Below are 24,993 nucleotides of genomic sequence, written 5' to 3'. Positions count from 1 at the left end.
TGCAAATAAAAATGATTTCTGTGTATTTTTATTTTATTTGCGCACTAGTAGTGTTGTGGTGAGTGCAGTGACTCTTGGTGATCTGTAGGGGTCGCTAATGACTCCATGCAAACATGGCTGCCCAGGATGAACTCAGTAAGTTTCTGTCTGCCTTAACAGTGATTCACATCTCCTTTTATTTGTATTTTATGCTATTCTAACATGTATGTAAGTGTAAAAACGCTTCACGATAACCTCCGGTGTATTTAATTCGATTCAAATAATGGCAGGTGTAAAGATAAAAGCACAACTGCTAGCTTGCTAATTAGCCCTAGCTAGCTTACTGTCGTCACAAGGCCGTTTGCCCAGTCATGGTCAAACTGAATGAACCACAAACATCCATTAAGGAAGGTAACGGAGTGTGACTTTAACGAATGACAATATGTGAGACTTGGGATTGCATGTCGTGTTTGTTAGCTTTGACGTTTACAAGAGAAATACGGGAATTGGGTGGTTAGTTTGAGCTGTAGCTTGTCGGGGAGCTACGCCAAGCAACAGCAGGCATGGTTGGGAAATGGCTTTAGATATATACAGTACAGCAAATGATATCACCTAATGACAACACAAACTTGATTCCAATGTTGAATTTCTGGCTTACTTCACTGGCCTATTTGTTTTTATTTTCGTCGGATGAATCTGAAGGTCGTACAAACCTTTTTTTTTTTTGCATGTGGGTGGTTACACCCAGTGGCTCATAGAAGTGATGTGCTGATGTCAACTGAATATGATCCCCCTACTTTTCTGATGGCATCTAGAAAATGAGTTCTAATCTTTTGTTTTTTGACAGATCAACTGGAGCGCGTATTCCTGCGTCTGGGCCATGCAGAAACAGATGATCAGCTCCAGGATATCATCTCCAAATTTCTCCCCCCAGTTCTGCTTAAACTCTCCAGTGTGCAAGAGGGTGTGCGGAAGAAAGTAAGAAGTGTTTGGGTTTTTTTTTTATGCGTTTAGTCTAAATCGATTGCTATGTAATTTATTCCAGAAAAACATCTGAAACATGGCATTCCACCGTATAAACCACCTGCATAATCCAAACAGAATTTTCTCATAGGAAATAATGAAAACAGAAATATTCTGTTACAGGGTCAAACTGTCACCTTTGGGTTATGTATACACAATGTTTTAAGTAACATTTTAACGTTCTTAACTGTCATACAAGTCGAAACAAAAAACAATACACACATCTGTAGTTTATCATTGAATTATGGTTCCTGTGCTGAGGTCTGTGGACATTTGCTGACTACTCATGCGACAATATACATTATGAATTTTTTTAAATATTTTGCCCAAACTTTTTGGTGGAATTCCGAATTACACTGTCGAGCGGTTGCTCTCAACCTTTTTATGGGACGCCTATTAAGAATTTGATGAAAGCAATGGACCTCCTTCCCCAGAAATATTCACATAAACACAACTTTTCATGTTATTTATTGAGATATCATTGTCTCATATAAATAAAAGCAAGACTCTGTTATGCAAAGTTAGGGCCACTTATTATAAACCTTGACATTTTCATTTGATCCTCACGAAACCCATCACTGGACCTCTGCTCTAGAGGAACCTCAATTGAGTGCATGCTAAAACAGTCCACATTTCAATGAACACCACATTGTAGACCTCATAATACTCACTTTGTGCCATATGCTTTAAGTTTAGTAAGTAAATACATATTGATGACATTCAGTATCGCTCCTGCTAGGTAATGGAGCTTCTGGTCCACTTGAACAAGAGGATAAAAAGCCGACCTAAGATTCAGCTACCGGTAGAAACTCTACTGGTTCAGTACCAAGACCCTGCAGCAGCCTCATTTGTGACGGTATGGGCCTCATTTTAAACCATGTGGCTGTAGATATTACATTCTGATATTTAAAAGTGGCCGTTTGATTTTTTTTTTTGCCCTCTTTTCCACCCAGAATTTTACCATCATCTACATTAAAATGGGCTACCCACGCCTGGAGGTTGGAAAGCAATGTGAGTTGGCTCCCACTCTGCTGACTGCAATGGAAGGCAAGCCTCAACCGCAGCAGGACAGGTAAGGGGATTTTCAATTTTTTTAATGCTTTCCTGATACAGTGGAACCTCTAAGATGAAAAACACAGGGCATAGCTTGATCTCCTTTGCTGTCCAGTGTCAAACCATTGCACCAACACACTTAAATATTCGGATAGATGCTCACTGAGGTAAAGTCTTCAACCTGAGTGATTGGTTCACACCAACAGCTGAGTAGTGCCATCAACATTTTAAAGTGTAAGCAGAGATACAGTAGATAAAGCTGCTGGATGCCGACTACTCATTATACTTCAAATGCAGCTACTCCCATTTTATGGAGGTAATACAAAATAAATTAGGGGGTTTCCTAGATCCGCTGCTGTTAGTGCTTTTTTAGACCACACACCCGGCAATGATGGGTGACTCAGTGTTTAATTGAATTTAGTATTCACAGTATTTCATGGACATAGCAACCTTAGAGGTTCTGCTCTATATGCATGAAATTGTTCACCTAATCATGAACTGCACCGCTTGTGTCAATACTTTTTATTTGACCTTGAACCTTTTTTCCTTCCTCTTTTGACTGAATTATTATTTTGCATCTCTTCTCCATCCTCTCTTAGCCTAATGCACCTGCTGATTCCTACTCTTTACCATATGAAATATCCAGCAGAGGTCTCCAAGATTGCATCTCCTTTTAACTTAACTGAGCGGCCAAAGACAATACAGCTTCTGCTAGAGTTCATGTTGGACGTCTTGCTGATGCCTTACGGGTGAGTTGCAGCTGCAATTTTGGCAAGGATCCTGGTCTTGACTTTGAAAATGTGGCTTATTTATTCTCCTTCTTTTGTAATCCTTTAGTTAATAATCAAAGGTATGGACTTGCTATCTCTCTAGGTTTGTGCTGAATGAATCTCCCACTCGTCCTGCACCGTCTTCCTCCCAGGGAGGTTCTGCTGATGGGTCGTCAGGTTCATCTGGGCAGAGTCTTCCCCAGGCTCCCCCAGGGATGAATATTTACGCTGCTAAGAGGGTCATTGGAGAGGCCCAGTGGACTTCAGAGCAGCTAGAGCAGGTACAGTTGCTGTACTAGTCGTGATGCTCATCTTTTGTAGGAGGCTTCATTGTGTATTTGGCCTCTACAGTGTAAGCTGGGCGTAGTGAAGTTCATTGAGGCAAAGCAAGTGCCAGAAGTGGAAACGGTCGTTCACCTAGTGGTGGCATCCAGCGACACACGACATAGTGTGGCTACTGCTGCTGATCTGGAGCTGAAGAGCAAACAGAGGTCGGTGGTAACAGTCCAGATTAGCATTTTTTAAGCTACGAATGTGGATCAATACATTTGTCATGAGGCTGGATGTTCCTGACAGAATGCTGCGAATTTGCTGATTGTTTTTGTGCTTGTTTTGCTATCTTCCAGCATTATCGATTGGAACAATCCCTTGATAATCAACAAAATGTACAAAGTGTATTTGGGGGATGTTCCTCTCAAAACTAAGGTTTGTAAACACACTGCTGTGCTTGCCAGAGATGCTTCTGCATAAACATAATACTCTGACATGTTTTCTAGGGTGGCACTATGAAGCATGAGCTCAAACACGAACCTGTCAGCACGAGAGTCAAGTTAAAGATCCTGCCGCATCTTTTACGCTCGCGCCTTGCTGCAGAGTGTTTCCCGGCTAATATCCAAGTGGGTTTTACTGAGGAGCTCTTTCTAAATTGTATTTAGTTTTGCTTACAATTATTCTCCAATTACCTCCTCTTTCCTATGTTTTATAGGTTGTATATGATGGTTTGTTTGGAGCCAACACCAACAACAAACTGCTGTCTCTCACGTTGCAGTTTGTCCATCACATCTGCATGGTGTAAGAAACACACTCCTCTGTTATGTCACATTATATTTATTACAATTTTATATATAAATGTGCAAATTGAAATTTATTTTTTTTATTTTTCATTTGTTCCAGGTGCCCTGACACTAATAAGCCCTTAGGACTGATGCTGCTGAATGGACTTACTAAGCTTATTAATGAATACAAAGAGGTAAAACTATAAGCAGTTACATTCAGTCAGGAGGCTCTTTCACACATACCCCTTTTCCACCATAGCAAACTTTGGTGCTAGTGCCGGGCTAGGTCGGAGCCAGAGCCAAGGCGGTCCTAGATGGCTCTGGCTGTAAACTGATGCTACACCATTTTCACTTTCCATGTCCTATGGGAGCCGGGTCATTACATCATGGGTTATACCGCCAATCAGGAAACAACAAAAGACAGATCAGTGGGACCTGCGCAGTTAATTAATGTGTATTTATTTGGTCGAATAAAAGGACGAAAAGCAATAGGTTTTCTGGGGTGGGGGGATCATTGATAATAAACCCTCACCGCTATTATTGTGTGGATCGTTTGAGTAAAGAATAAATTTAATGTAAGGCCACATTTCTTGTCTCGTGAACGGAACTATAAAGCGGTGACCAAACATGTAGCAACAGAGCTCTGTTGCAGAGTTGAAATACTTGCTGCCCTCTAAAACCACCGGTATGTGAGAAAAACATAATGTCAATGTTATACGAGTGTGGATGAAAGGAATAAATATGGAATAAAATTAGAGTTTAGGAAGTTGCCGTCAGTTTGTGATTGAAGGTGTTTATTTTTCTCTTGTGTTGTTTTATGCACAAACGTGCAACCAAAATTTCATTTTTGATCATACGCCACATCGTTCACTACATTTGATGGACATTGTGGTCGGCAGTGCAGAATATGTTCGGACATTTGTGATATTGGACGGTAAAAACCTGGCATTTTCCATCTAACTGCAGCTGCTTGGGCTGTTAGTTTATAGGAAAAATCACATAAGGTTGAAATGCAGGGGACATGCAGCCAGATGGGGAGGTAATCCTGCTCCCACTTCATTATGCAGAAATTGTCAGGCCGACTTCATTACCCCATTCCGTGTCAATATAGTTTGTATGAAGGGGGCTATTTTCCTTTACTACTTTTTTACTCATCCTAAAGTATGTGCAATGTGTCTGGCAGGATCCAAAATTACTTTGTGTTGCATATTCTGCTGTTGGAAAGCTTTCAAGGTATGTTTAACACAATTTTGGTGCTTTTTTTTACTGAAACTTGGTTTGCCGTCTTGGTGTGCAATTTTACAATTGTTTGGGTTTTTTCTAGCCGTATGCCGCAGCTCTTCACAAAGGATATTGCTCTCGTGCAGCAGTTTTTTGAGTCCATGTGCAAGGTGGGTCAGAGTGTATACTACCCAACGATGCATAGGGCAGCACATAGTGGTGTCTAATGCTTGCTTGCTTTTACTCTTCAGGAGGAGCCTGATGTTCGCCTTGCCATCCAGGAGGCTTTGTCTATGATGGTTGGAGCGTATGCCAACCTACAGGGGGCACTACTGAACTTGATGGAGGCCTTGGTGGCTGCGTATATTGTGAAGGTGAATTTATCACATATCTTTGTTCCCTCAAAAGTCGAACCTGATCTGTTCCCTGTTGCTGGTTGACTTCCAAGTTGTTCTACTTACAAAACAATTTGATTTGGCAATTAATAGGTATTGGTGGTATTAAGGCTTGTGTGGTGTTGTCTAGTTATGATGGCATCTGTTTGGTAAAATCAATTTGTGTAATTTACTATTTATTAAACTATTGGTAATAATTTACTGAGCAGCCAGGTACATTTTATTAGTTTAATTTATTATATGTTTAACAGGGATTTTTACAAAACGATGAGATGCTTTACACCAGGTTTACTGTGGCCTGTTTTCTATGGCTACATTAGCGGTGAGGGATGCCGTCAAGTTGAGAAAGGAGTCCTATAGGGCCTTTTTGGCTCATGGAACTCCGGAGGCAGCTGACAGGTACCGCCAGCAGGCCAAGCGGTTTGCGGCTGTTGCTGTCGCCCAAGCAAAAACTCAGATGTGGGTGGAGTTTGGGGAAGCCATGGGGAAGAGCTTCTGAACTGCTTCAAAGAGATTCTGGACCACCATCTGCCGTCTCGGGAGATGGGAGCAGTACACTGTCAACACTGTGTATGGTGGGGATGGTGTACTGCTGACCTCGACTCAAGATGTTGTGGACAGGTGGAAAAAATACTTCCGAAAACCTCCTCACTCCTACCGACATCTTCCCATAAGGTAGCAGTGCCTGGGGACTCCACGGTGGAATCTCTTATGTTTGGGGTTGAGGTTGAGGCATCAGGGCCGGTGCCTCTGGATTGGCAAACCAGGGTGCTGATATGCCCCCGACCCTGGAGGGGATTGTGGCATCACACTCCTTAGTCGTCCTGGTAAGGTCTATTTAGGGGTTCTGGAGAGGAGGATCCACCAGATAGTTGAATCTTGAATTCAGGAGGAGCAATGTGGTGTTTGTCCTGGTCGTGGAACTGTGAACCAACTCTACACTCTTGGCACGGATCTTGAGGGTGCATGGGAGTTTGCCCAGTCAGTCCACATGTGTTTTGTGGACTTGGAGAAGGCATTTGACCGTGTTCCTCGAGGAATCCTGTGGGGACTACTCCAGGAGTATGGGATACCTACCGGACCACCTATTTCAGGTGGTTCACTCCCTGTATGATTGGTGTCAGAGCCTGGTCTGCCTTGCCGGCACTAAGTCGGACCTGTTTCCAGTGAGGGTTGGCATCCGCCAGGGCTGCCGTTTTGTCACCGATTGTGTTCCTAACTTTTATGGACAGAATGTCTGTGCGTAGCCACGGCAGTGGGGGGTGGCTGTTTGGTGGCTGCAGGATTGGGTCTCTACTTTTTGTTGATGATGTGGTCCTGTTGGCTTTATCGGGCCATGATCTTCAACTCTCGCTGGATCAGTTCGCACCGCAGTGTGAAGCGACTGGGTTGAGAATCAGCACCTCAAAGCCCGAGTCCATGGTTCTTGCCTGGAAAAGGGTGGAGTTCCATCTCGTGGTCAGGGATGATAACCTGCCCCAAGTGGAGGAGTTTAAGTACCACGGGTTCTTGCTCACGAGTGGGGAACGGATGGAACGCAAGATCAACAGGCGGATTGTATCTGCAGTGATAGTGACTCTGCATCGCCGTGTTGTGGTCAAGAGGGAGCTGAGCCAAAAGGCAAAGCTCTCAATTTACTGGTTAAAGTAGCCAGGGAGAGGGAAGTCTGGGCTAAGGCTGCTGCCCCCTCGACCCGACCGTAGATAAGTGGAAGAAGATGGATGAATAAATGGCGGGGCATTAAATGCACGTCTGAGTACATGGTTAAATTGCCAAAACGGATCTGACAATGATGCCTTAAAGGCATTTTGTCTAATATTTTTAAAGCCAGATTATAGCGTGATTTTAGTTTTAATGTTGTCATTTGCTTGGGACTAAGAAGAGAGACATTAATAAATATGATAATTTAATCATTGAATTAAAATAAAAAATGTGTGCAGGGTCATAAATGATAATATTCTAATGTGTTTGAAATGCTGTATATAATTCACAGTATTACACTTTCCAAAATCCCAATGTTGTGTTGTTGTTGTTGTTTTGTATGGTTATCACATTTTTCTTCTCTACCATCACTGGTACCCCCTCTGTGGTGGCTCACAAAAAGCAAAATACTTGGGATTTGCTGACGTGTCGTGATGTCATGCATGATGATAATTTGACTTTTGCAGCATAATTTACCCACAGCATTTTTGTCAAAATCCAAACTGTATGACTACTGGGTCATTTGACTTTGGAGGATTTCACTGTCTGCGATTGGCTGGCAACCAGTCCAGGGTATACCCTGCCTCTCGCCCAAAGTAAGCTGGGGTAGGCTCCAGCATACCCCTGGGACCCTACTGTGGACAAGCGGCATAGTGGATGGATGGATGGATTCCACTGTAGTGTTAAGAAACACATATTTTTCTTTATTATTGTTGTAAAGCCTGAGGTCCAAGTTCGCCAGGTCGCTATGAAGTTTGCCAGCACAGTGTTTGCTCGTGACCACGTGCCATCAAGGTACCTGCTGCTGCTTGCTGCTGGAGACCCGTAAGACCCAAAAATACTCAGTCATATCATGCTGACATACTATACTGTCATATCATAAATTCTATGTATTATGTACTCAAGACGTGATGAGGTGTGCGGGGAGGCTCAGAGAGTGTTGCGGACATTTTCAACTAAGAGTTCTGAGAAGGAGGGACCCAAGCCGATACCTTCCTTTCCTGAGATGGTGGCCTACATCCAGGAGAAGGTGAATGTCTGCACATCTTTCTTATTTCCCATATTTTATAACTGAGCATCTTGTTGTAATGGTCTAAAAATCTCTCGACTTTTTCCTGTTGTATTCATCATCAGGCATCTCAGAGAATCAAGACTCCGGCAAAATACATTGTTGGAACCTCCGCTATTCCTTTCAACCCATCTGCCTTTGGAGAGGTAAATATCCTTGAATCGCTAATCTTGACTATGACTTCTACTGCCATATGTTGCCTTTTTTCCCCAGATTGTGCTTTACCTCAGGATGTGTCTGGTGTACAGCGCCGGAGCCACACCGCTGTCCACTCAACTTGTAGACATGCAGGATGATGCGCCAGCCATCGGCCGCTATGTGGACATACTGCTGTCCTCTGAGCCTCAGTCTTCAGGGTCTAAGGGCACTGAAACCAATCCTGTTTATGTCTACGTGGATCTGCTACAACAGCTGCTGTCTGCTGTAGGAGGTAACAGCATGCACTTTTAAGTTGCCAAGTCCGGAAATAAGAGCACGCAATGTGTCTGTATTACATATTGTCACGCTTGATCTCTTAACAGGAATCCCTGTAATGTACTGTCTCCTGGAGGTGGTGTCTGTCTGCCCAGAGAAACTGGCTCCCAAATTTGCTGATAAAATTGACTGGATTAAGGTGACTCGTTGTCTGCACTCATTCATGAAACATTTGTTCTGATATGTTTGCCCAGCTGCCAATGCATCCAGCTTGTAACAGACATTTTCCTCACCAGAGTCTGATGAACACAAACAAAGAGGACATGAGGGAGCTTGCAGCCCAGCTGTATGCTGTGGTGGTCTCCACCATGACAGGCAATGACCTGCAGGCTGCTGTGCACAACCTGGTCAAAATCACCAAAGACAACCGCGTAAGCCACCTTCTCGCTGTTTAAAAATATATTTCAAGTCTTCTATGCCTAAAACTGTGATTGGGCTTTGTTTGAAACCCAGAGCCCTGAGACCCAGCATGGTGCCATCTTGGCTCTCGGCTACATGGTGGGAAGGTACATGAACAAAAGGAAAGCTGCCACATACAGTGCACCTGCCTGCAATGTGGAGAAGAAGAGCATCACATCTCAAGAAGATGATGACATTGTTGCCATGGCTACAAAAACAATTGGTATGCATATTTTGTATTGTGGACGCCATACACGGGAGGCGACATTGCCTCTTCTCCATTCATTTTCAATGGAACTTGCACGATAGGGCGATTATTGTGTGTCGCTGGGCTCGACGGTGACACGCGTCATTCATGCGTGTGAAAGTTTGTGTTATCGTGCACACGCTGGCTCATGTTCAACTTTTCATCGCCGTCACCCGGGTGAGGGCCAATGAGCTTGAGTTTCATTGATGGACCAATGGTTTGCTACGCGTTGGCGATGAGTTTCGCCAATCGCAGTCGTTTGTCGCCTCCCGTGTGTGACGCCCATTATGCTTGAGTAGAACAAAAACGTAGCAAGGTTTTGTTTGGGGAAAAATAGGTTTTTCCATTCTGACTCTTACATAGAAGTGTTTGTGTTTTCCATTTCAGGTTCTTTCCTGGACAGCAGTAGTGGACTGTTGGCAGTAGCAGCATGTACAGCTCTTGGAGAAATTGGTCGCAATGGTGCCCTGCTGATCCCTTCAGAGGGTGAAGGCCTCACTAAACTGTCCATTGTTGAAAACCTGCTTGCTCGCATCCCTTCTGGCAAAGAGAGTGCAAAGGTAGAATACAGTTAAAGTTTTTTGGAAAAAAAGCAGTATAAGCTACTCTAACAAATTCAAACCAAACATAAAAATAAGTTCTTCAGGTGAGCATCAGTGACTTTCCTCACCTTGCTTTTGGCCATTTCCCCATGTACTTGAGCTAGACAAAGGAGCGGTCAATCCAGACCTTGGGTTATTTACCAGTAGGCGATGGCGACTTCCCCCATCAGAAGAAGCTGTTACAAGGACTCATGGACTCAGTAGAGGTGTGCCATCATATTGTTTAGACACATTTGGATTGCTTATGTTAAATTGTTTAAAACAAACCCCTAGGCACTTGTCACAATGATTCTTACAAATGACATTTTTGTCGTTCCCCTCTGTTTATTTTCAAAGGCCAAACAAGTGGAGTTGCAGTTCACAGTGGGAGAGGCAATTACCAATGCTGCTTTAGGCACCAGCTCTGGAGCTGTAAGAGATCCATGGACCTGCACTGAAGACCAGTACAGCCCACCACTAAGTAAGAAGTATAGTTGGCATTTAGTCATACTTTGTCACTTAGTTTGTTTAAAGAGCTGTTTATACACTCCTGATCAAAAAGTTTAAGATTATTTGACTATAATTAGCCTGTTTCTGTTAAATGGCTAAATTGCTTACACAACATTTTTTTTGTCTCACTCCCATTTCTTATTTTTGCATTTTGAAGATATACTTTGAACCTCCTTAAGATTATTATTATTTCTTTGAAAATATGACATTTTCTCATGGAGTCAGTGTCATTCAGTAATTCAGTTTCATTTTGGTTGACTTAATTAGTGAAACGCCATTGTTTTACAGAACAACTTCTAAGACACATATACAGTATAGCAGGGGTCACCAACGTTTTTTCTTGCGAGAGCTACTTTTAGAAAATGAAAATGGCCACGAGCTACTCATTTTTGTAGAAATGATTTTCATACCTTATTTCAACCCAAACAGATCAAATATGATTGTTTACCAAAACATTCACAAAATGCTGGTATCCACAACTCACATTTTATGTTTCAGAATACTTTTCTTTCTAGTGTTCTCACATTATTAACTGAAAGCCTGAATGAAAAGCAGGCTTGCGGGCACCTCATGTGGTCATGGGGGGCTACCTGGTGCCCGCGGGCACTGTGTTGGTGACCCCTGCAGTATAGTATCATAAATAATGCTCTATGGGCTATATTGTGGACATCTACAGCCATGCTCATCTGTGTCAAGATTCACACCTTGTACTGCAATTTTTAATCTGTGCATTGACCGTTAGTGAATAACGTAAGCAACATTCGAAATGCATTCTTTCATTGCCAGATGTGAAAAACAATGATGTGGTTCCTTGGGTCCTCAACTCAGTCTTGTCCAAGTACATACCCAGCCAGAACCCTCATATCCGACAGGCAGCATGCATCTGGCTTCTCTCCCTGGTTAAGAAGCTCAGTCAACACAAGGACATCAAGGTATGTTATGTTAATTTAAGTGCATGGATAGTAGTGTTTCTGATCTGAAGTGTAGAAGTCATGGGTTGCATTAGTTGATTGGTTTTTCCACCAAGCATTGGTTCATGTTTTCTCTGTTATCCTGCAGTCCAATTTGAAGGAGATCCAGGTGGCATTCATCTCTGTTCTTTCAGATCCAGATGGTAAGAGATATATATAGATATATATAGTCCTACTTGTCACTAAACACCGGTCTGGGATTGTTGCAACATTACACCAAACAACAAATCTCTTCTGTGAATAAGAATTGAGTCAGGATGTGGCATCGAAAGGTCTTGGTCTGGTCTACGAGATGGGTGGGGAGGGAGACCAGCAGGAACTGGTGTCCACCCTGGTGGAAACACTCATGACCGGCAAAAGGTGAGTTGATTAAAATGAAGATAGACCTTATGGCAGGAAGCTCTAACATTAATGCTACATAATTTCCAAACAGAATAAAACATGCTGTCTCAGAAGACACAGAAGTGTTCCAAGGAGATGGTGTGGGCAAAACGCCTGATGGGTAAGTAATCTACTGTTCATCTTGTATTTATTGAGGCATATGTTGACCACCTCACATTGTTCCTGGCAGTCATAGCCTGTCCACATACAAGGAGCTCTGCTCTCTGGCCAGTGACCTGAACCAGCCTGATCTTGTCTACAAATTCATGAACCTGGCAAACCATCACGCCATGTGGAACTCCAGAAAGGTATCCGTCACCACTGCAAATAACCACAATAATAAACATATTTCTAAATGATTACTGCTTTGACATTGTCATTCAAAACAGAGCGTTATCTTATTATCTTACGATCATTATTATCTTAGAAATGTTTGTCTGTCCTTCCCGCAATCCCAACATGAGTTTTCCTTCTGTTCAGGGCGCTGCATTTGGCTTCCACATTATCGCAGCCAAGGCCGGGGAGCAGCTGGCTCCATTTCTCCCACAGCTGGTGCCACGGCTTTACCGCTACCAGTTTGACCCCAACCTGAGCATTCGCCAAGCCATGACCAGCATCTGGGATGCCTTAGTCACTGATAAGACTCTGGTAGGAGAGGGCTCGTGCCCATCCAAATAAAAACAAAAGCATGTGTATAGTCACATATGTATTTATTGTGGTGGGTTTCAGGTGGACAATTACCTGAAGGAGATCTTGCAAGATGTCATTTCCAACCTCACCAGCACCGCCTGGAGAGTGCGTGAGTCCAGGTAAAAACCGAAATGTGAAGTATGTGAGATGAAGACGAGCATGTCTTCAGTTCAGCCATTAACTATTGAAAGTAATGTGTGCTAATAAATGTAAATCCTTACAGCTGTCTGGCTCTCAATGACTTGATTCGAGGACGCCAAGCTGATGACCTCATCGACCATTTAGCTGAAATGTGGGAGACACTCTTCAGAGTTCTTGACGACATCAAGGTGAGAACCAATAGATGTGAATTTTACTTGCAAGGCACAAGGTTACTATGCTAGAGGATGAAAATGTATCCTGCATAGCAGATATATCACAAGTTACAAATACATAAATGAAAAAGATTGTATCATATTAGATTTTTATTATTGTTTATTTTATTATTTCAATTTTTTTATTTTATCAAAAAATTTAATGTATTAATAATTGCCATTATTGTCTTTCAGGAATCTGTGAGGAAGGCTGCAGATCTAACTCTGAAAACTCTCAGTAAGGTAAAGCTAACAGTCATTCCTGAATTTAATGTTCATGTTTATTAAAATGCAGTTAAAAGTAAGCCAGCATCACTCCTCTTATACAGGTGTGCACTCGTATGTGTGAGTCTACTGGTTCTACAGCTCAGAGAACTGTGGCAGCACTGCTGCCCACCTTGCTGGAGAAGGGCATTGTTAGCAATGTCTCTGAGGTTCGCTCTCTCAGGTACTGTCAGAGTTATTGTGTTGATGTTGTGGTGGAGTCTTTCATTTCTAAATAGGGGGTTGGGCGTTGATTCTCGAGCACTGACATTCCGATTCTCCTGAGATTAATAACATTTTTTAACTTCAATTCCTAGTTTTGATGCCCAGTCCACAGACTGGAAGAAATACTTGCAAATACCAACAAAGAAGAAGCATCAGGAAGTGTGTGTGTGTGTCCATTGCGACCATGGCGTGTGAGGCGGAGCTCCAAAATTTGGTTGAACTTCAGTTAAAAAAACAAAAAACGGAAGAAGACCATTCGGCTCAGGGCATCATTTGCAAAACAATTATATTGTGTGAAGTAAAGGACAGTTCACCACCAACATGATTAAATGAACACCTCTGCATTCATGGCATAGTGACCCCTATTTCACACGCTGCGCCAGTAAAATACATTTTGTCTGTCTTAAATTATACTGGTGCCAATACGGTGGGTCAACTCAAATATCCAGCTACTGTTAGCCCATGTAGTTTTTCATTGACAAACATTTAGTTATTTGTTGTTTGATATTCTGCACCCAGGTTAGTGGGAGCTCAGTAACATGTCTGCAGAATCAGACACTCCCCAAGACATTAACAACAGGACATGTGTAAATGTTTTTTCATTAGGTGTTCAAAAATTAACAAATTTTGTCCAAGTGTACTGCTGAAATAAACTTCATAACATTTATATCTAAGCTCAATCGTTTGATATTTATATACAGCAATGTGAGAAATACATAATAAACTTCCTAAAAAGTTCATATAATTAAAAAAAAAAATCATGGAGAAGTTCAGACATTTCATCCAAAAAGAACACTGGTTTGTGCCCGCATTTAAACCATGTAACCCTTTATGACCCAGCCTCTTAAAAGCGTCGAAATTGAGAATCGTTAGGAACCGGAATCGTTCAAATTCAAAGGATGCCCAACCCTATTTCAAAATTGGTGTTTTCTTCTTGTGTCAGCATCCAGACCCTGGTGAAGATCAGTAAGACAGCCGGCGCCCGACTAAAGCCCCACGCTTCCCGACTCATTCCAGCCTTGCTGGAGGCTCTCAGCACTTTGGAGCCTCAGGTCCTCAACTACCTCAGCCTAAGAGCCACAGAGCAGGAGAAGAGTGCCATGGATGCTGCCAGGCTGAGCGCTGCCAAGTCCTCTCCAATGATGGAAACCATTAATATGGTAGTAGAATATATTAATGCCACATCCATCCATCCATTTTCTATACCGCTTCATCCTCATTAGGGTCGCGGGGGCATGCTGGAGCCTATCCCAGCTGACTTCAGGCGACAGTTTGTTTTTATTTTCTAAATGATTTAACCATTTTTGTATGTGTTGTGTTCAGTGTCTACAGCACCTTGATGTTGCAGTGCTGCAGGAACTGGTTCCAAGGCTGTGTGAGCTGCTGAAGAGTGGAGTCGGCCTGGGCACCAAGGTAGAAACACACTGCACTGACTGACTTTTAGTGCTATGTCTACACGAACACGGATATTTAAAAAAAATACACATTTTCTCTTCTCCGGTGCTAAAAAAAATTCTCCATCCATACAGTGGCGTTTTCAAACAAGTTCTATTTGCACAAAAACGCATTCACATGCAGTCATGCGCATGCCAAAGTGACGGCGGTGCTGCAGTCATGGACTGTAAGGCGATTTTTACCAATCGGAAACATAAATGAAGACATTTCTACAGGCACAATAAGAAACATGGCAAAGATACATGTGGTCTAATGGCCTAGTAGAGTTATACTGTAGTAGTTTATTTCACATTTGTCTGCAAAATTTCTTAAATACAAAACTCATAAAATGTAACAGATGTTCCTTTTTAAAATCTAACAGATGTGAATAGGATCTGCATCCGAGGTACAACTCTCCAAACCCTTTCCTACTGCTGTGGTGCTGTCTTCGCTAAAATCATCTAGTATGTCTGGCTAATTGTCCTTGTCTTGCTGAATTGCCTCCGTGACAGTAGTTATGTAATACATGCATATATGTGGATGTATATATCAATTTCTATATCTATTTATCTGTCGATCTGTCTATCTATAGTGTATCTATATCTATCTAGTTGTAGCAGTATTGGAGAGCAAAGCACTCCGGTTTCCTCCCACATTCCAAAAACATGCATGTTAGGTTAATTGGTGACTCTAAATTGTCCATAGGTATGAATGTGAGTGTAAATAGTTGTTTGTCTATATGTGCCCTGCGATTGGCTGGCGACCAGTCCAGGGTATACCCCGCCTGTTGCCCGAAGTCAGCTGGGATAGGCTCCAGCATGCCCCCGCGACCCTTATGAGGAGAAGCGGCATACAAAATGGATGGATGGATGGAGAGCAAAACAGCAACAGCATCCTTAAAAGCCCATAATCAAAAGGACCTCAACATATGTTTAAAACTAGCAATGTGATGCTTGCCATTGAACACATAAAATTATCGATTGTGGAAATGACGGCATATACTTGTTTTGTCATCTGACGGCAAAAAGCCAAAAACTTGGAAGACTTCACCTTGGATGACCTTGGACCATTTTAAAGGAAAAAATCGACGTTTGCATGTTGACGAGAGGCCAAAACACATCTTTAAAAAAAAAAAAACGTTTTCATGTGGACATAGACTTAAGACTTAAGTCTCCTCTAATTCTGAGATCCTTCTGACAACCAATTACAAAGAGGCTGCATGTGGTTTACATTGTCTTCTTCTCACATGTGCATCATGTCTCTTCACAGGGCGGTTGTGCCAGTGTGATTGTTTCCCTTACAGTGCAATCTCCCCAGGACCTTGCTCCATACTCAGGTGCCACACCACTCTTATGTAGTGTAGAACGTCTGCTGATGTCGTCATGTCAGAAGCTAAATACTGTGATGTTTGTGTTGCTTTCAGGTAAACTGATGAGTGCTCTGCTTAGTGGCATCAATGACAGAAGCACTGTCATACAGAAAGCCTTTGCCTTTGCTCTTGGCCATCTAGTCAGGGTAAGGAACATTTGGGTATTTAACACCATACTAAAGAGCTTCCTTTCCGCCATGGTTTACTGTTCAATGCAGCTTAGTGTGGAACGCTAAACCTTGATTGGCTCGTGTTTCCACTGTGGTGTGATAACTGTGTCAATCGTGTAACATTATAGCGGTGTAACCTTTTCAATGAATAAGTGGAATGAAGCACAGTAAACAAGGGACAATCTGAGATATGCAGTTGAGAGGAACAAGTGGTTGATTGTTGTCAAAGGTTGATTGTTAGCAAACAACAGAGGAGGAGTTATGATGACAATTTTGAGATAATGTATACAGTAATATCCTTTTGACTTAAAAAAAAAAAAGAGATCATGTTATATTTACATCAATATGGTAATTGCAACCTGAACCTGAACTTGGTAAACTTTCATAAGCTCATTCCACTTGTGTTGCACCATCAGACGGCTAAAGACAGCAGTGTAGAAAAGCTGCTACTAAAGCTCTGTGGCTGGTACCTGGAGAAAGAAGGTAAGATGTCTGTTTAAGCAGCCACATGAAATGGCTACCTTCGGTAGTTTGTGACATTGAAACCCTATGATCTGTTACCAGAGTCAGTGTACAAGTCTTCATGCGCCCTGACCATGCATGCAGTCAGCCACTACAGCCCCGATGTGTTGAAGGCCCACGCAGGAGTGGCTCTCCCGCTGGCCTTCCTTGGCATGCACCAGGCACCCGGTGCAGATGAGGACAAAGGCGAGAGCCACGACGCCACCTTGTGGGCCGAGGTGTGGCAGGAGAACGTCCCCGGTGAGGAACATGAACACATGCACTTTTTGAACAAAGTAAAACATCAATGTAATAATCGATAGTATGTTTCTCTGGTACCAGGAAGCTTCGGAGGCATCCGACTCTACATGACGGAGCTTATCGCCATTACCCAAAAGGCACTGCAGTCCCAGTCTTGGAAGATGAAAGCTCAGGGCGCAGCTGCCATGGCAACCGTTGCCAAGGAACAGACTGGCTCGTTGGTGGCACCGCACCTCGGCTTGGTGCTGACAGCCTTGATGCAGGGCCTGGCGGGACGCACGTGGGCGGGCAAGGTAATGGCCGCCAACAAAATAAAAGGATAACAAAGTGATGACGAGTGGTCTGACTGTTGTTTCTTTCTTCTCCCCTACAGGAGGAGCTACTGAAAGCCATCGGATCAGTTGTGTCCAAATGCAGGTGTTCTGTTTTACCACTTTTACCACTTGTTTGTAATATTTAATCTTTTTATGTAGCTCAATATCACCATAATTACCATATGTTTTTCAAGTTAATGCTGTTTGCATTTACACAGCCAAAACATTAGGCACACCTGCACAAGCTAATGAGATCTAATACAAGAGCTGTAAGATAATTCTTACTTTTAAATGACACATTGCAAACAACCACAATAATAAAGCTATTGCTAGATGAATACCTCTCTGACCGTGTAAGTCAAAACTTAGTTTTGTTACTGTTGTAAAGGTAGAATAACGTATACAGCTGTTGGATTGTTCTTGTGTTCTTAATATTCTGGCCAGTGAGTGTATTTACACAAGCTCATTGCTGTTTTGTCTTGTACTTGTTGTAGCACCGAGTTACAGAAACCTTGCCCCGGGCAACCCACCATCTCTGAGGTCCTGGAGGTGGTCTTGAAGGAATGTCGTAAGGAGAGTGTTGTGTACAAAATGGCCGCCCTGCACTGTGCTGGCGACATCCTTCACAGCTGCCAGGAGGACCGTTTTAGCGATATGACCGAAATCCTTTTCCCTCTCATCAAGAAGGTAGTGTCCCCTAGTTGTGTGTATATCTTTATATTTTGTCAGAAAGTGTGGTGGTACATCGATTCCTTTTTTTTTTTTTTTTTACTTGTGAGCAGAGCTGTCCTGAGAGTGGCGCAGCGATGCCGAGGTCACAACAGGAGGATGATGACCTCACGATGAAGGAGAAAGAACTGCAGACTGAAGCTGTGCTGTGTGCTTTTGAAACCATGGGAAAGACTTGGCCGAAGAACCATCAGACACAGTGTAAGTTCGAAAGTTACACTGAAGCACCCACTATAAACAAGAACACTAGAATGGACAGAGATTGAATAGAATGTTTTGTGTTTGAATATATACAGCTTCAATTCAACTTTCTGAATGAGTGCTTCAGTGGAGGATTAAATAAAGTTATTATGCACAGTGGAACGTTTTTGAAGTTCATCAAAATCTCACTGGAAATATGGTGGAACCTTGGTTGTCGTCATTAATTATTTCCAAAAGGTCAGACAGACCGAACCATACGAAAAACAAGGCAATTTTTTCTGTAGGAAATATTCAAACCATGAATCCAATTAATCTGTTCCTGATACCCAAAGGTATTAACAAAAAATACATTTTATAGAGAACGATTGCAGTTTTTCATGCAGAAAACAATGCAAAATAATTATAAATGATGAATGGATGGAAGTTGTTTTTAATGTTCTTATTGAAAACTCCCGTACATCCTGGCGAGATCTAATTCCATAGAGTTTCTCACCTTGCTGGCTCTCGCAACTGTCCCTGCCCCCATGGTGAGTTATCGTGAGGAGATGGAACGTTTCTATGGGGAAGTATTTCCCTGGCGGCCCCCTCAACACTAACCCGCCCCCTCCCGAACTAAACATGTCAAAACGCCGGCGAAAACTTCTCTCTTACGGAGCGTGAATGGAAGCTAGCGGAGTTAGCTAGCAGAGCAAGCTAGTGCTGCTGTGTGTGTGTGCGACTCAACCGTGTTGTGTTTTACCGCTTTAATGTAAACTAGCATTTTACTGAGTTAAAAAGACAAGAGGCATGTTTATTCTTGTGCCCAGCTTATCTTAACTGTCAAGACACATTCTCAACACACACAACACACTTCTGGCTTTCAAAATAAGAGCAGCGTTTGCCACATATTGTTTAATTGTGTAAACAAAATAAAGGTGTCATAAAAATATCTCACATTAATAATGCGATTGGAATTGCATTGGTGACTGCACCATCCTTAATCACAGGCACGGGCAGAAGATTTTATAGTAATGTGTGCAGAAATGCATGGATGGATGCTGTGCAGAGGCTGACATCCCATTAGAAAAGTTAGCCGGGCTACATCCATTCCTCAATTACTGGGCAAATGTAAGAATTTTTGCATTTAATTAATGCACATTTTATTCACTAATCCAAAAAAGACACACTCTTAGCTGGTAAAATAAGTGTATAAGGTAAAAAACTGAAAGTTCTGTTTGGGAAATTAAAGTTTTGTTGTGCTGCATCTTGAGCACAAAGCCTGGATTGGTTGAGCCATTTTCGCAGAATACCCCCCTGAAGAGATGCAGCCACAACACTGAGACCCGCTGGGAAAAAGTGTCTCAAAGGCTGTTGTTAGCCAACAGAGGAGGAGTTTTAAGTCGTCAAACAAGCAGCTAAAAAACATTATCAATAAAATATGATGAATGAAGTATAATATTTCATGCACTGATATTAAAAACATGAAAACACACATCCAAAAATGGGTCCTGAAAAAGACTGCTGGTCTTATATTCAGACCAATACGAGACCACTGCTTTGAATATGTGTGTATGACTTGAATGTATGTTTGCTTCAAGTCAATTCCACGCTATAGTCTTACATTCTTCTTATTGAGGCCGCTCTGTTTTTTGAATGTGTCACATAAACCAAAAGACAGACATGCGAGTTGACAAACAACAAAGTTTGAGGCTACTTAAAGGTGTAGTTTTCCAAAAAGGATTGATGAAATTGGAAATGAAACAACTACTGTGTCATGTGACTTGACAGCTTCTGCTGTAGTATTATGCACTGATCACCAATACTGATGCTTTGTCTTTGTTGCTCACCTCACATAGTAATTCTAAGTGATGTGATTCTACAGTCCGTTTCCAGGTGGAGGTGTGCAGCCTCATGTGTGATAAGTTAAAGCTGAGCACATGGAAGGTCCAGCTTGCTGTTCTCCACTGCATGAAGGCCTACTTCCAAGGGTAAATTACCGTCACTGTGTTTTTTATTGCATATTATGTGTCTGACCAGTATTGTATTGCAGGTTATTGTTGTTAGAAAAGGACAGCAGTGACGTGAGGACACTGTCTGGCATCCTAACAGACACGTGTGCTGCTCTCACTCATCCTTTAGGTAAACTCCTCACAGTGTCATCAGTGTAGTTGTACCACTTCTGTTTCTACTATTCACCCCTTTCACATTTGTTTTGTTTCTTTGTCTTTTTCACCAGAGAACAAAAGTTATTCATCTGTTAGGACAGAGGCCCTTTCAGTAGTGGAGCTGATTGTGAGGAGAACTGGAGGTAAAGACATTTTTATTCTGTTTTTCAATGTTATAGGCTACATAGCAGGAAATGATAGCTATCCAGTGGACACAGCAAGGTTTGGGATGTTTCTTTTTCCCGGTCATGCATGGCCTCGGGTTGCAGAGTTTATAGATGTCAAGGTAATGATCTCATAAGCCAGGGTCGTTCAGCTGGCAGCCCACGGCCCAAATGAAATCAGACCGGCCCACAGTTTCAGTCCAAAGCTGAGGAGCGACTAACATTTTTACAGCAGCATCCTAAAAACAGCAGAGCAGGGCTGTCATTTAGAACAGTAGCTGTTGAAATGTTCAACATTTCTGGCAGAATTTTCGTGAAGTACAAGTAGTCGTGAACGCGCCGCAACCTATGTGCAAAAAATGGGGGCCGCGCATATCAAAGCATGTCTCATTCACATGAATGGGTTAACTTTTCCACCACCTTTGGGGTGAATTCTCAAGTAATTTCTGTAGACTTCTCCATCTCCCTTTTGAATTTCTGTTATTAACTAATCATAATGCTTAAAGCGGTGTCTTCTAGTCAGAAGTTCTCTTTCCCACACTGTCTGTGCCTTTTTTTCTAGTTTATGCCTCCTTCCTGGTCTTTCCATAGTCTCTTTCTGCAGCTGCGAGATAATATAAACTTAACCTTTCTTTTCTGTAATGAGAGCTTCTTTGCCGGAGTTCTCTACACCTTGTATGTCCCTTGCAAATAGGAATTGATGAAGTTAGGGTGATGTCTGCTGGTGCGTGGTGTCACGCAGGACACAGCATGAGCAAGTAATGCCACGACTGCTTCACGGATGCAGGAAGTGGTGGTGACGATGCAAACCCACGCGGCAACAATGCGCATCGTGCATACCATAAATACCATAAATAAAGTACAAATACAAGTACAAATTGTCAGAACTTGACAAGATGTAAATAAGTCGCGTGGGAGCATGGTTATTTTCACTGCAGACCCTTTTCAGTCACAAATTGCATGCCAAATGTACAGTTTGTGTAAACCGTACGCAAAGTAGTCTTCGACAAATCAAAAAACTCTGTCCTGAAAAGCAGCCCTGGGGAAATAGTTACCAGACAAGACAACATAGCAGATGGCTGGATGGACTACTTCAAGGAATTACTGAATGTGGAACAACAAGATTATGCAGTGCGCAGTCCATGGGAAGCTACTGGACTGACAAATATCTCTTCCCTTGAGGTTACAGAAACTCAATAACCATGGAAGAATTAGAAACCGCCATCAAGTTAACAGTGAATAACAAAGCCACTGGATCTGACACAATCCCAATAGAAACAATCAAAGCAGGTGGTGAACCAGTGTTAGAACTGTTCAACCATGCATAGAAAGCATAGGACACTACCGGAAGAGTGGATCCAGTCTATAATCTGCCCCATCTTCAAAACCAAGGGAGACCCACTGGAGTGCAAGAATTACATGGAAATTTCTCTCATGAGCCTTGTTGGAAAGTTGCACTAACACTAGAAGGAAGACAAACCCTAGACATAGAGCACCCTGTCAGAGAGCCAGTGTGGCTTCAGACTACGGAGAGGGACAGTGGACCAGATTGCAGCCTTGATGTATATCTGTTTCTTTGACCTAGAGAAAGCATTGGACGGGGTCCCAAGAGAGAACATGTGGAAAGTGACTTAAGAGTCCAGGATCAGCAAAGCATTTCTCATTGCCATCAAGAGCACTTAGCACTGAGAGGCACAAAGTACTTTACCATCCATATTGGTGTGCAACAGGGCGGTGTCCTATCACCCCTTCTGTTCACCCTTTATCTGAATCAAGTCGTGCTCAAAGTTGATAGATCAGACTACAAAGCAGAGCGGTTTGGATACACAGATGATATAGCACAAACGAGAAAGAGCCCAACAACACTCCAAACAATCATGGACCCGTGGGACAAGGAACTTGCAGCAGCAGTCCTCAAATTAAGCTACAGCAAGACAGTACATGAAAGTGATTGGGCAGCCAGAAGAAGGTGACATCACAATCAGTGGGCATGTACTGAGTTAGACTAAGACATTCACTTACTTGTGCAATAATCTTTCTTCAAGCAACTTAATGGAGGAGGAAATAAATAGTAGAATAGTCATATTCACCAAAACTCTGAATGTTTTAAATCCCCCCCTAAAAGAAAGGGAAATTCCCAAAGATGCCAGAGTGTGTATTTATTCTAAGGCCAGTACTACTGTATGGGAGTGAGACATGGGTGCTGACTAAAAAGCAAGCTCCAACCCACAGGTATGAGGTTGAGGGTGCTCAGACTTATTCATGGTGTCACAAGGTGAGCCGGAATTAGAAATGAAAAAAATCAGACGCTGCCTCGCTGTAGAACCATTACTGTCCATCATTGAGGGAAACCAACTACGTTGTCTGAGGATGCCAGACCCAAGAGACACCAAAAGAATGTACAATACAAGCCCAGTAAGGAACAGCCTTTTGGAGGACCAAATCAAAGAAATCACCCAACAAGAAGGAAAGAACTTTGACAAAGTGAAGACAGTAACCCTTGACTGAACTGACTGGATCAACCTGGTTAAGAGACTTTTGATTGACTGGCCAACTGGCTTACAGGCATCAGGGTGAGCAGCAGGAGACTACTAACAAACATTATTGGTCTTCTTCTATGACAGTGAGTTTGAAATAGCACTACGGAGTGTTGTTGCCATAAACATGAGTATTAATAGATGACACCTCGCTGCATTAAAAAAATCCCCTTCAGAATAAAAGTGCAAGATTAAGACCCGCGACCCACCAGTTGAGAATCACTTATTTTGAGGATGTTGGAGTAGCATTTTTAACACTGGGTTCTTAAAAACAGCACAGTTGAACCCCAAGATGACGTCAGAATGAAATTCCTGTACTCTGTATTAAATATGAAATGCATATTGTAAGCTGATGGGTCTTTTGGGGTACAAAAAGGGGGAAAAAAGTAGAAACAATAACTACTTTCAACTGTGATAACAACCGACAACATATGATTGGTGACATTTTACTGCTTTGAATGTGAGTTACTGTGTTTCTGTAACTTTGTGTATGTCTCACTAAAGGCCAAAGAAAAAGATGTGGGGTACATATTGCAGTTCCCTTTTTGTGCAACTTAGAGGTCTATTTTCCCTCAAATTTTGGTTAAATCCTGAATGTGTACGAGCTCAAGGGCTTTCTTCTGTATCTCCAATCACAGGAGTTGATTGCACATAGTATCATTGTCATTTCTAATGGGTCATGAATGGGGCTATTAAGTCATGATTGTTGCCTATTGACGTTGATGTCTGAAATATGGTTCTGTTTGTGTGTCCACCAGAGAGCGAACAGTGGGACTGTGTATCAGTGAAGAGTCGGGAGCAATTGCAGCGGTCTCTGTCAACACTTCAGTCGGACAGCAGGCCAGACCTGAGGGACAAGGCCCAGGAGCTGCGCCGGCACATCCAGAGCCAACCCTAACTAACACTAACTCTGCTGCAAAATTGCAAATATAAGTACAAATACAACAACAACACTTGCTAAAAGGCAAGACACTTTTTTGTAGTGTCCTTTATATTTGTTTCTTTGAAATGGACAGTTGTTATAATAATAATAATAATAAAGTAAATGGCATAAAGCAGAGTTGACACTGTAACTGTTTTACTACTGGTGTATGTTTGTGTACTTCTTAAATATCAGTCTTTTACCTTGGCTGATGTCTAAACGTTAAAAGATGACCGTACTTAACTATTTACTTTTTGCCTCATGACGAATGAGCAAGTTAATGGGGTTTTTTTTGTGTTCACAACTGAAACAAAGCTACATCCCTGTTTTAAGTAATGTTTTAGTTGTTTGAATTTAAATAAAAACCTCAACAGTTATTTCACATAGCGTCTGTTTTTTTTTTATATATACTGTGTAATTGTCATTTAATGATCATCTTAAATTCAGACTGAGTGGTGAGATGAGTGTTCATAAATGAATAGGCTATACAGCAGGAAATAATTTAGCTGACAGCAAGTTGTTTTTCCTGGGCATGGCCACTGTTTGCTAGGTAACTATCCCATTGGATGGGTGTCCAAACTATAGCCCTGGGGCCATTTGCTCATTTTTTATTGGTCTGTAGCACATTCTAGAAATTAAACCAAAAAAACCCTGCAACAATGAGTAAAAAAGAACAAAAATGTACTATTAGGTGCAAGTAATATGATTTGTCACCTATAGGACAGCTGGGATAGGCTCCAGCATACTCCCGCGACCCCAATAAGGATAAGCGGCATAGAAAGGAGATGGATGGCTTAAACGTCTCCCAGTCCTGTCATATTGTACCTGGCAGTCTACATTGTGGGCGGAATTCCTCCAGACTACACCCGATGTCCATTCCCCTCCC

The 24,993-nt window shown here is 42.3% G+C and overlaps 1 protein-coding gene across 2 annotated transcripts; it reads left to right on the top strand.

Annotated features, from left to right (window-relative positions):
* Nucleotides 1–45: 45 nt before the first annotated feature.
* On the top strand, nt 46–24,484 carry ecpas (Ecm29 proteasome adaptor and scaffold). Of its 2 annotated transcripts, none has more exons than XM_054779789.1 (48): nt 46–135; nt 827–957; nt 1,742–1,858; nt 1,956–2,074; nt 2,655–2,804; nt 2,929–3,106; nt 3,177–3,316; nt 3,452–3,530; nt 3,602–3,721; nt 3,811–3,896; nt 3,999–4,074; nt 5,064–5,113; nt 5,205–5,271; nt 5,353–5,475; nt 7,919–8,022; nt 8,104–8,227; nt 8,332–8,412; nt 8,480–8,696; nt 8,788–8,879; nt 8,977–9,111; nt 9,194–9,362; nt 9,774–9,946; nt 10,093–10,194; nt 10,325–10,448; nt 11,264–11,409; nt 11,537–11,591; nt 11,694–11,808; nt 11,882–11,950; nt 12,020–12,137; nt 12,310–12,477; nt 12,559–12,638; nt 12,743–12,848; nt 13,068–13,115; nt 13,202–13,320; nt 14,305–14,521; nt 14,685–14,774; nt 16,065–16,131; nt 16,219–16,310; nt 16,751–16,817; nt 16,899–17,096; nt 17,178–17,389; nt 17,470–17,513; nt 17,905–18,097; nt 18,193–18,340; nt 20,202–20,307; nt 20,370–20,458; nt 20,556–20,627; nt 23,944–24,484. In XM_054779789.1, the coding sequence occupies exons 1-48, from the start codon at nt 114–116 to the stop codon at nt 24,081–24,083; spliced, it is 5,538 nt and encodes a 1,845-aa protein (XP_054635764.1). In that variant the 5' UTR covers nt 46–113; the 3' UTR covers nt 24,084–24,484. The 2 variants fall into 2 exon arrangements, with proteins under 2 accessions (XP_054635764.1, XP_054635763.1); XM_054779788.1 differs by lacking the exon at nt 46–135 and adding an exon at nt 272–390.
* Nucleotides 24,485–24,993: the final 509 nt, after the last annotated feature.

Source organism: Dunckerocampus dactyliophorus, chromosome 6 (assembly GCF_027744805.1).
Source record: "Dunckerocampus dactyliophorus isolate RoL2022-P2 chromosome 6, RoL_Ddac_1.1, whole genome shotgun sequence".
In the NCBI taxonomy this organism is placed as follows: Eukaryota; Metazoa; Chordata; class Actinopteri; order Syngnathiformes; family Syngnathidae; genus Dunckerocampus; species Dunckerocampus dactyliophorus.
The sequence above is the reverse complement of the archived record's forward strand: the minus strand, read 5'-3'. Positions and strand labels throughout refer to the sequence as shown.

What these genes read in the sequence shown, in the direction of transcription:
- ecpas (XM_054779788.1), top strand. Translation starts at nt 351, where the DNA reads ATGGTCAAACTGAATGAACCACAAACATCCATTAAGGAAG. An exon ending in ACCCATCTGCCTTTGGAGAG is followed by an intron (nt 8,413 to 8,479) that starts GTAAATATCCTT and finishes TTTTTTCCCCAG; the next exon opens with ATTGTGCTTTACCTCAGGAT. An exon ending in ATAAAATTGACTGGATTAAG is followed by an intron (nt 8,880 to 8,976) that starts GTGACTCGTTGT and finishes TTTCCTCACCAG; the next exon opens with AGTCTGATGAACACAAACAA.